Raw genomic sequence first — 12,152 nt, 5'->3', positions numbered from 1 at the left:
ACTCTCATCAACTATTGTAGTTTTTGCGAATTTAATTAAGAATTCAGATTTTTAAGTAGGTCATTTTTCTGGGGATAATATTAAAAATACCTTCGTAAAACACCTATATTTTAAATTCCCAAAGAATAATAATAAACTATTTCTAATTTATCACAATTTAAAAACAGAAAGTGTTTCACAATGTTTCTAAATATTTGTTAAGTAGTAGTAGGTAAGTGAGGCATCATAAACTGTACCTACCACAATAGTGTACGCATATTATAACCTAAATGTTTCCTTTTTCCGCTTATAAGCAGGTTACAAAACGAACACAACACAACCTGAACTTAATATCTTTTAATGTAAATAAATACGTACATTTTTAATGAAGTAGACTGAGCAGAATCTCAAACACTGTCAATTGCTATACGTATTTTTGCCCGATCACAGTTTGTACAAGAGGCAATGATCCCGGACGTTTGGCAGTAACACCAAATAACTAAATATCTACCCTTGATCTGAATTGTCACCAAATGTCAATGTACAGTTAAGATTTCCGGTAGTAATTAACAAAACCCATTAACTTAATCAGTGAAAGCAAAAAACTCATTGTGAATAAATATCTAGGTACCCGCCTGTTAAGTAATATTATGGCAATGATAGGTACTTCCTACAGGCACGGATAGTAAAATATTTATAGTGTAAAACAACAACAAAATGTAGGTAATTATTTAATATCTACCTGCTTTTCTAATGTCTCTATTGGATTTGGTGTCAAGGTGATGGATTGTAATATATAGTACAAAACATTTTGAAATCTATTGAGCTTGACTACGTCACAACTCAGCATTAGAAATTCAATTTGGTATATCTTACAATAATGTTTGTTCTTCCGACTGTATTACGGTGAGTCCTGTGAAGCATTATTTAACCTCATTCCACCCTCTCCTTTCCTGCGTGCTGGTTTGCGAAATAGCTTCGTGGTCTCTTCCATCCCGGCTCGAACCAAAAGATTCAGTTACTCATATTTCCATACCATTATGCTGTAGAACAGTTTGCCAGCATACGTGTTCCCTCCTTCCAACACCTTGGGGTCCATCAAGCGGAGCGAGAAGAAGCAATTAAGCAAGCCGGTATAACTGTACCAACCATCCGAGGATGTTTTCCTCTGGACGTCTTTTCACTTATCAACAAGTGCAATAAGGCTAGTTTGATACGCCCTCGATAAAAAAAGAAGATTTTTAATAATTACTTTCATTGCCTCCCTAATAATTTTATGAAACAGTCGCTTAGCCATAAGTTGGGATAAATCACTACGGTTAATAAACACAATTTTACTCCATTTATTATACATACTAATCCAATAATACCTACCGATAACTATAAGATCCACTAGCAACCAATAACACCGAAACTGTCTTATCTATTATAATATGGATTACATATGTATTTCTCTGAACGCCGTATAATCAATCAATTTCACCATTGAGTAAAATCTTAAGTAGGCCCTTAATGCATTGAACCTCTTAATAAACAAAACTTACCTAAGTTGTTATTCTAATCTAAGTCAGCGCTATTAAATAAACAAAACTTAGCTATCAAAATCCGTCATATATTGTGTGATTGAAGATATAATTCGAGCTGATGTTAAAATGGGCTTATTAAATAACGACTATCTTAAGATAATATCCTTAAGAACATCTCAGCTGATATCGCACTAAGCTACATCTATTAATGCGGCCCTGTGTGGAACTTGAAGTTTCACAGCTGGCTCAACGCTCGCTATAGAGGCTGTCAAAAACATAAACAAGATGTAAACATACATTGACATGCTATTACCGATGGTTTATCAATGGCAGCTACACCTGCAGTACACGCTTTCTCCGACAACGAAAACGAAAGTGTAATAAGTGTCATGTAACAATTTTAATGGCTTGTTTTGCGTTATCTCCATCACTTTCGTACGCCGTCACGGCACCGCGTCACTCATGTCGCTAATCTAGACATTACGTGAATAGGGGACCGGGCTATGCGTGTTTTTGTACATTATTCTATATGTAATGGTTAATAATACAAAAAAGAAGCACTCCTGCGAAAACTGCATAAAAATTTGTTAAAAATGAGCGAGTAATTCATATTTGAAATATTGTAATGTACAGAAGTGGGCGCGATGTGGGGATATCGCTTCATCTCTTTTTTTCGCACGCGTCCTTATTCCCGATGACGTCACATGTGGGTATTTCGTCTCTTTTCTGTTTCTTGTTAATTACTTCTTCCACCGAAATTTAAAGACTTATAACTTGTTGATCTTTTTACCGGATTTTAATAATTCCTTCTGTAATGATTTCTTATGTTTACGCGAATGTTAGACATTGAAATAAAAACTAAAAACTATTTAAACGGATTTTATCGCGGTTTTTAAAAACGGTTTTTAAAAATTCTACATCACTTGAAGAATGTTTGCAACGTCACGGAAACACATCACTTGTGTTGATCTAGACATTATGTGAATTGACTGTAATGCCTCGTAAGCGTTTAGTCTTTATAGCAGAAGTATAAACGAGTAGAGATATCACCTAATAGTGCATGCCGCGTTTACTTCTACGTATTGCAGGAAATCATAAAACCACAACACTTTCTCAAGGAATCGTGAGTGGAAATATTTTTATTAATCTATACTATTATATAAAGCTGAAGAGTTTGTTTGTTTGTTTGAACGCGCTAATCTCAGGAACTACTGGTCCAAACTGAAAAATTCTTTTTGCTTTGGATAGCCCTTTGTTCGTGGAGTGCTATAGGCTATATATCATCACGCTATACCAAATAGGAGCGGAGCAGTAATGGCTAATCTCAGGAACTACCGAATCGAACAGAATTTTTTTTTTTGTGTTGAATAACCCTTTATTTGTGGAGTGCTCTAAGTTATATATCATCTCGCTATGACCAATAGGAGCGGAGCAGTAATAGCTAATCTCAGGAACTACCAGTTTGAACTGAAAAATTCGTTTTGTGTTGGATAGCCCTTTATTTGTAGAATGCTATAGGCTATATATCATCACGCTATGACCAATAGGAGCGGAACAGTAATGAAACATGTTGCAAAAACGGGGACAATTTATTAGTTTTGAGAGCTTCCGTTGCGTGCGCTGCGTAAACGGTTAAAGTTATGCAACAATGATGTATGGCGGGATTGTTCCTCTTAAAAAGTTCTAAAAAATATATTATAAAACAAAGTCCCCCGCTGCATCTGTCTGCCTGAACTTGTTAAACTCAAAAACTACCCAACGTATTTAGATGAAATTTGGTATGGAGACAGTTTGAGACCCTGGGAAGAACATAGGCTCCCGGGAAACTACTACTATTATAACGGAAAACTTTAGCCTGAAAATCTTTATAACGCGGGCGGAGCCGCGGGCAAAAGCTAGTACTGAATAATTCTTGACTCTTAATCAGAGGCAGACTATTTCCCTGCAAAAAAGGCAATGCAAAACTTAAAAAGTGTTGGGAGTTAAAAAACATTACGATTTTCTTAAAGGCGATTTCATTAAAATATCCTACCCACTAACTATGCGTTAATACTATAATAGTAAAAAATAAACCAATAAAAAAATCATCGGTAAGTACTTATGTATAACAAACTTTCTGATTATTTCATTTTTACTATGGATAAGACGGTAGCGTTTAAGATCTTTTTAGAGGAATTCACTATCGCTAACCAATAAACGATGCTTTTTATAAATACTGGCCCGTAAGAGGTTAAACCTCAACGGGCACACGACTAGTCTTTATGATAATTTCATATCTCCGGGGTATAACAAAAGTATTAGTTAACACTTATCTAATAATATGTATAAGCTTTCGCCAATGGAGTTTAGCAGTGGTGTAACCTAAGCACCCACGGTCCGCAGAGTATTTGTTTCTATTCATTAGGTAATAGAAAAGAAAATTTGAAAAAGACTTGGATTTTGCGGGAGACGCGTTAACCGACATTTTATTCCCTTACATAAAATGCGCCTATTCATTTTAAAAGTGTATTATAGTCTCTAAGCACCTACAGGCGCTGGCAAGTAATCAAGTATGGCGGTCGGCGAACACTCCACCGTTTTGGCACGACTCATTGGATCGTTGCTACAAATTTAATTTTATAATATAAGTTAGGATCAATAAAACACAAATTCGACTTCATTTTATTTAATATATAACAATACAAGTTATCATTTTATTATTGCGTTACAAATGTATAAATATGCATGCAGGGATATTCATAATATTTAAATAAAGTATTTATTTGTGATACTCTCAAGTCTCAACCAATAATCATATCTTCACATCCTAGGGCAAGGAAAAATCAACCTTATTTATTAAGCTGGACATACGAATTACTATAATTGGAATTTAAGCCGTATTCGTTGGCTTTGCTAAAGTCGTCATAAATATCAATAACGCGGATACTTAATATTTCGCGTTACTATATTATTTTCAACAAATCTTAAAACATAAAAGAATAATATGAGCACCGCAATATTCAAGTTCCTACCGGCTTACATTTTAACAAAAATAATAATACTCTGACAGTAATTTAAATGTCTCTGTTTTTTTCTGTTCACTTTCACCCTAAGCAAATACAAAAAATATCCAAGATCTGCTTGTATCAATCACTGAATACTATAATTCTGTATTCCGTCTCAATATAATCCAAATTCATGGTGCAATACGAAATATTGTGAATATCCCCGCACAGGCGGTAGGTAGGTGAGTTAGCTCCTATTGTAGCGGTTGCCCCAGCCGCGGCGGTGGTCGTCCTTATACTCGTCCATGTTGCGCTGCCTCTCCAACTCTTCAGGGTCGTCTTCCTCCACCAGGCGCTCCTGGGACAAGTAAGATACCAAATTATGCAACAGTACTAGATGTCAGGTTATACTGAGAGGGAAACATACTACAGTTCCGTCTACGCCTTCCGCTAATTCACTTATATCGTCTACCGGACAATTCCAGTTAACTAACTATCTCAACCACTTTATATTAATGGTTATAATAAACAATTCAAAATAACTAATTTGTAAGCGTGTCAAACAAACTTTGTTTTGATTAGTCCATTTTCACTATGGATCAGTAACAGTAAAGATCATTTATAGGGCTCTATTCTGCCGTGCTAAACACAAAAGTGGTATATCAAAAAAAACTAGATTTTTATGACGTCAGATAGCTTAAAGAAATACCCATCCAATGAACTTACCTAAGTAACGGTATCTTGTTTAAAACTAGTTAAAAAAAAAAACCTTAAATAGTTTCTCTATCTCAGTTTTACATAAAAAACTATATTGACAAAACTTCGATTATCTCGAAATAAGGCTTCCCTGACGTGCCGCTTTTGCGCTTAGCATGGCAGTATTATTGACCGGCAAACTAGTGTATCAGTATCAGTGTGGATCACGTATTTTTATGTTATATCATATGTTAAATGCATAAGCATAGCCCAGTTTAAAATAATATATTATTTTAAAGCACTTACTTTCCGCACTTCTTCCAACTCGTCCGCTTCATTATCTGTACTCTGTATGGTTGTGTGTGGTATATTTGAGGCAGCTGGAAATCTGCCAAAGTATATACGATTAATAATGCATTATATACAGTCAGTCATTGTCTTTTTCTACTTATTAATTGGATATAGTTCTTTACAGTTGAGTTTCTCATAACTATTGAATTACAAAACATACAAGGTACCAACGTATCAATGAATACTCACGTGCCCTCCCGAACCCTCTGGTCATAGAACTCTTCGACGGTCATGGTAGGTATAGCGGGGTACCCAGCGCCATACACAGCCTTCTGCACCGCATCGCGCGTTATTATTACCGGCTTTAGCGGTGTGGCGCGCGGCTTCTCTTTACGAGTTGGTTCTGTAAGTTGCCTTGTTTTTTAATTACTCTCATGTAAGATTACATCAAACTGAAGCCCCAATAGGTTAAGCAGAAATATAAAAGTAATGTAAAGGAAGTAACTAATTATATAAGAGTATTGAAATTTCTAAGCGTATTTCGTTCTATGCTTTGATGGACAATTATTTGAGCAGACATTTCTAAACAAAGCAGATTAATAGTTTTGCTAATCAAAAAGTGAAAAATTTTAATTGATCCTACTGAGAATTTAACCCATGAGTAAGGATATGCCATTTACAAACATAGTATGTAAACATGCCCATCAAGTATTGTATCTAAAGGAGAATGCCCATTTTTGTATGAAAGTTGGGCTACGCTTGCGTCTGTACAAAACCTTCACTAAACTATAGGGAATATATCCTAAATCTTATATAAATTGAAAACAATCGGATATTCGATGGGAGTTCGGAGTAATCAGAATTTTTGTAACTCGGTTATTTTGAGGTTAAGTATGGACCGCCATAATGTACGGTAGAAAGTACCTACGTGCCTAATTAAGTTCAGTATTGCAGTACTTACTTGATATTGCTATAAACAATTATTGGACATTCTTTTCACTTAGCTTTAATTGCCCTTATAAGAAACTGATAGGTATTAACATATCTGATGAGACGAAGCTCCAATAAAACTTCTAAGATAGGATGGCGGAATACTAGTTTTTCTACTGAGCATATACTACCCGACTCTTTGTGTAAGTACATATTTTTCTGACTTATGACTAATTCTATTAGATGGTTTAACTTAATATTTATTTTCACCTAACATTATCAAATCAAATCAAATCAATTTATTTTACATTTTACTTTATTTTTTATTTTACAATTTATCTCATTTCAATATGGCGTCAACACATATTGTAGAATAGATTCAGCTTAGTTTTTATGATCGGCCGCATGCCTGACGCCAACCCTCTTTGGAGGATTCGGATCCGAGGCAAGTCGTGTTAGAAACACCGAGATAAAATGTTGCTTGGCCTAGAAATCGAACAGGAACCCAGGAACTAACTTCACAGCCTGATTAGGCTAATAGTTACTTATCATATGAAAAGAAAAAATAAAACAAGAAATACGAAATCCGATGTATATTTTTATATAGATGTGTATTTTTGATAGATATGGCTTCCCAGAAAACAGATAAGGACTTGATGTGGCCGCAACACGCTTATAATACTGTTGAAGTGAGTGAATGACTTCTTGCAGTGCTGGTCGGGTCATGTCATGTCGTTGTTGTCTGTGAACCTCTCTATTAACTGATCACCAGCAGGCAGGACAAATTCATTCCAGCTTTGAAACCTAAAATATAATGAAGAAGTTGAGTAAAAATGTTCAGATTATTATTATTGTTAAACTGTTTTCTTTAGTTTTTGCAAGATTTTTCCCACATTGTGGGTAGGTTAATAATAATCTACATAACTTACAAACTGGATAGCTTGTCTAAGAAATATACTTATCGTTGCTGTGGCACCGCAATGGTGCAGTTAATACACCGCCGGGATATGTCGTCTCGATTAACTGTCCTGGGTCTAGGCTCTAGACGACATTGTATTGCTAACTAAAAGCCTTCCGTCTCAAAGTTCGGAACACACACTATACACCTTGTTTCTTAACAATGAATTTCTCGACTCAACATTAAAATACATAAGAATAACACTCCGATCATGAGTAAAATATTTTAATAATGAAATATTTTCATTCAGACAACTCTAAAGTGTCAAAATGTCATTAATTTCAGTTGCCAGTGTAATAAAAATCTGTACCCATATATTCATTTAATTAAAAATAAAGTCCAGAAATGTTTTAGCTGACTTTAGTATTTCTGTCAATGCAAGTACAAGTCGCCATTTGTTTGTTTTTAGAAGGATTAATATTTTATCTTTTTTACCAGCTATTTGGAGTTTGGTCATAATTATTAAGTATAATATATATTTTTTATAACAATATTTTTGTTTAATGAATAAAATATTGAATCCATATGTTATAGATTCAAGTAAAAGCACATTTATTGTGCATATTAACTTTTTATTCCATTTAAAAGGGGAATTTGTTATAAATTGGTATCACTTCGCCATATTGGCAGTAAATTATCCGGTGTTTGATTTGCAACAATTAAACAACGTTTTTTTCCATATCTTTTAAACCCCCATTCGCTTATGACTGAAATAAATACAAATGAAGTAATAATTAAAATGATGATTTTTCGTGGATATTTGGTTAAGACGCATGACTGACGCAATGATAGCCTGGTTTTGGGCATTGTCCTTTTCAATAAAAACCTATAAACTCCTGACATTAAGAATCAAAATGAACTTACCACCAGCATGTTTTGCCATATATTCCAATATTGGTTTCTCTTGCTCAATACTGTTCAATTCGTCCAGAGCCTGATTTACATAGTTCAGTAGCAGAGTGACAAAGTATTCTCTCTTTGTCTCATCATCCACATTGGGTGACGACATGGCCTTTGTTAATGTACTAAGTTTCTCTTGGAGCTCCTTTCCTTCTTTATACCTTTTGATTTTTGCCTCTCTTGTCATTACCTGGAATATTAAAAAATTGTTGAAAATAGTGACATAGCCAGGATAAAAAATATAAAAATATATATTTTTTAATTTATTAGCATCATAAATAAAATTTTAGGAGTAGTGAATAGCCAATGAACTTAATTATTACATTTATGTTACCCTTGTTTTGGAATTGTTTAGTCTAGTTTTTATTTATCATTTGTAGCTGCTCATTAGCAATAAATTCAAGATAAATTAGCATATTTTTCATACTAGAAAAATTTACTTAATATAATATTATGACAAATTCTAGTACTTTTGACTGAACATCATCATGTTTTAAATATATACCTGGATATACCTACCATGTTAGCTATTTTGGCCTGTTCACTCTGAGGGCGGTCTACACTGGTAGAACCATTTTCTACAGGCTGAGGAATCTCCACATTTGTAACACCATAGTCTTTGCACCTTTGAAGAAAGTCCCTGGAAATGATAAATGTAATATTCATATGCACTTGTAGGCCATACTTAAAATAAATTATAGTATCAACCGTATCAACATCTCGCTAATAAAAACCGGACAAGCGCTAGTTAGACGCACCTATTCTGGACAAATACCTTTTTTTTATTAAAGTATATTTTAACATTTCTTTTATTTTTCTTTCATATGTACTATAAGGGATACTTTTCGACAAATTTTATGATTCTAGATCAATGAGAAGTACCTTATAGGTTTTGACTGCAATGTGTAAAATCACAAATATATGACATAAACCATCATATATTTCAATTGCATTGACTTACAAGTTTTTTTCTCAGCTGAATGAGACTAAAGAGGCTTCCATTTACACTCTTCACAACAGTGAAGAGTGTAAATGGAAGCTTTCGTTAATTTTATTTATGAATCTGGATAACATATCCAGATTCATAAATAAAATTAACGAAAGCTTCAATGACATTGGCATAGTACAGCAACACAATGCTTGTAGACAAATAAAAAAAAACTATATTTGCATTACCTAAAATATATTTCAGCAACATCAATAACTTGTTTCCTTGGCTGGTTACATATCTTTAAGCTGAGAGTTCCGAGCAGTGCAGGCAGGAGGAGGTACTGCAGTGTCTCTGTGGGGAGCTCCTCGATGCTCTCATTCTGGCTGAACATGCCCGACATAGACACCATATTTGTGCACTTCTCAAACTTTGATATTGCTGCTTTTATGCTTAACTGGAATGAGAAGATGTGTTGTTAGTATATTATTGACTTTAGTGTTGATTTTTCTGCAATATAGCATAACAAGAGTGTATAAATATGTTGGTCATTATACTATGTATTAGACTTTCCTGAAAATATCTTATGTTTATAAAAACATCCACAATCAAGAAATTAAAAAGTGTGAAAGAAATATACAAGGAAACTACTTTCGTTATATTTCAATAGCTTTTAGTGTTGTCAACTCATTAAATTGAATCACTAATTGTGATGTAATAATGCAGTCTTAATATACAAATATACAAAGCTATATTTTTAAATGACTTTCAACTCTTGTTCATAAAAATTAAAGTTGTATTTGTATGTTAGTTACCATTTATTACCTATTAACGGTGACGTTCTTAAAAAAAAAACAGTAAACACATTACTAAATCGACGTACACAAAAATGTACACTGTACAGACACAATCCGACGGACATACCCAGTTTCTCATGATTTCTTTGCCTACATGATACAAGAGACTAGGCTTTTTACGATAAAAGAATATTATTTATACGAACTTGAACTTGATCGCTGTTGGTAGCATCTTTGCCGGTTTCTATATTGTCGAACAACTTCATGGCTTGGTCGAAAACATTCTTCAATGGCTCTTCATCTGAAGATTGACCGGTTTCCACTTGTGCCATTGTACTAACAAGATATTATTTAAGAAATAAATATTTTTCTCACAGAAATCAACGACCTTTCTACTGTCTTCTTGACGTTTCTAAAAAATGTTGCCAATAGAAATTAAATGTATTTATGACCACTTGCCATATTACTATGTAATAGGTAGAATTCTTGTTCTGAGGGTAGAATATACGTCAATGCTATGTAATAATAATAAAAAAATGCATTTTATTTGTGTTTTTAAAATTCTATAATAATTTTTTAGCATATTATGGCATTTTTCTATATTTTATAACCATACATAATTTCATTGGTCAGAGACTCCAAAAGTTATAAAATGTTAAATGATTAATGTTATGTTTTTATGAAGGCAGTTTTACTTTTTGTTTTAAAAAGATTTGATTTTTTTATTTCTTGTGTTAGCAAGGAATAGACTGTCTCGGTACGCGTACGACTATTACACCACGCTGAGGTAAGTATTACACCTCCGCTTACCTACCCCTGAAAAGGGGAAGTTGTATGATATACGATATACGTACTTATATGTAAGTAAATGTAAAGATTAGACTCAATCAAGCCCAAGGCAAAAATACAATTGAAAAATTCACGGAAAAATACCCTTCGCAATTTCGTTTACTTGAACGACATAATTATTCCTGTTTAAAAAAAATAATTCTGTTTTAATTTAATTTTAGTTTAAAAAACACACGTCCTATTGAGAACCTTTTCCTTTTTATGAAGTCGATTAAAAAGCTACCCCGCGCCGCAACGTACTACTAAAGCCCCGAGATAGCCTTTTTGCCACATAGAGCATGGCCGTAAGGCTTCTGGCTAGAGATGGAATTCTATTATATATCTAGGATATATATATATATCTAGGATAACTATTGCCCTAAACATCACCGTATTTATTGCAATCTATAATTTTAAGAAAGGAATATTATATTTTTGTGGTTCGTACTTTCAATTCGTTTTTATCGTAGTCCGATTGTGTTTTAAGGATTATAAATTTTTTAGACGTTGCTCGCGGCTCCGCCTAATTGAGTAATTAAATATGAATAAGTTTTTGCAGGATATATATTTTCCCGGGATAAAAGTAGCCTATAGCATTCAAGGGTAAGTAATGTAGCTTCCTATTATTGAAATTTTTTCAACATTGATCCAGGAGTTCCAGAAATTAGACTTACAAACCCAGGAATTTTTTATTCTTTATAATATAAGTATTGATTTTATAAAGATGGTATTGAGTTGAAATACTCGTACTCTAAACTAAACAATAATGACTCTACGGAAAAGTAAATTCTTGAAGACTCCGTAAGCAGTGGAGTTTCAACAACACATTTATGTTTTACTAGTTGACCCGACAGACGTTGTCCCGTATTAACTATGAATTAGCGCGCATTCTGTCAATCGCTGACAGTTATTTCAAACAATTGACAGTTATATAAAGTTAATATTTTCGTTAAGTTTTCTTAAATTTTCTAATTTTCCGCGCAAAATTTTGGATTTTTTCTTTCATAAGAACCTTCACCTGATAATAACAAACACAACAAAAAAAAATAGTCAAATCGGTCCAACCGTTCACGCGTGATGGCGTGACCAAGGGAAATAGGGATTCATTTTTATATATACTTAGATGTTCTATGCTGAGGGCCTCCTTTTTCCGCACTTAGCCCGAAGTAGGTCGGGCCGTTGTGCGTGATATGCCGGCTATGGCTCTAGCCAACCCGATTCCTTCCAGAAGCGCAGGATCATTCTGGTTCCTCCACAGGCCTAAAACAAAACATAAGGAAGAGTAAGTATCTAATCTAACGTAAGTCCGATAACAAAGCAAGGTAACTCGATATA

At 33.9% G+C, this 12,152-nt stretch overlaps 2 protein-coding genes across 2 annotated transcripts in view; both read right to left on the bottom strand.

Annotated features, from left to right (window-relative positions):
* LOC115440763 (rho GTPase-activating protein conundrum) overlaps positions 1-447 on the bottom strand; it is a 123,482-nt gene extending 123,035 nt beyond the window's left edge. Inside the window, exon 1 of the mRNA XM_030165204.2 lies at positions 358-447. The gene's annotated coding sequence lies outside the window, so the exon portion shown is untranslated. The remainder of the gene's footprint in view (positions 1-357) is intronic.
* Positions 448-4,156: 3,709 nt separating this feature from the next.
* LOC115446574 (immunoglobulin-binding protein 1) lies at positions 4,157-10,422 on the bottom strand. Its single transcript, XM_030173288.2, has 7 exons — positions 10,196-10,422; positions 9,441-9,649; positions 8,784-8,904; positions 8,229-8,454; positions 5,726-5,879; positions 5,492-5,573; positions 4,157-4,847 (listed from the first exon to the last, which is right to left on the bottom strand). Exons 1-7 carry the CDS (start codon positions 10,319-10,321, stop codon positions 4,737-4,739), a joined length of 1,029 nt encoding a protein of 342 aa, XP_030029148.2. The 5' UTR covers positions 10,322-10,422; the 3' UTR covers positions 4,157-4,736.
* Between the last annotated feature and the right edge of the window lie 1,730 nt (positions 10,423-12,152).

This window comes from Manduca sexta, chromosome 25 (genome assembly GCF_014839805.1).
Source record: "Manduca sexta isolate Smith_Timp_Sample1 chromosome 25, JHU_Msex_v1.0, whole genome shotgun sequence".
Lineage (NCBI taxonomy): Eukaryota > Metazoa > Arthropoda > Insecta > Lepidoptera > Sphingidae > Manduca > Manduca sexta.
The sequence above is the reverse complement of the archived record's forward strand: the minus strand, read 5'-3'. Positions and strand labels throughout refer to the sequence as shown.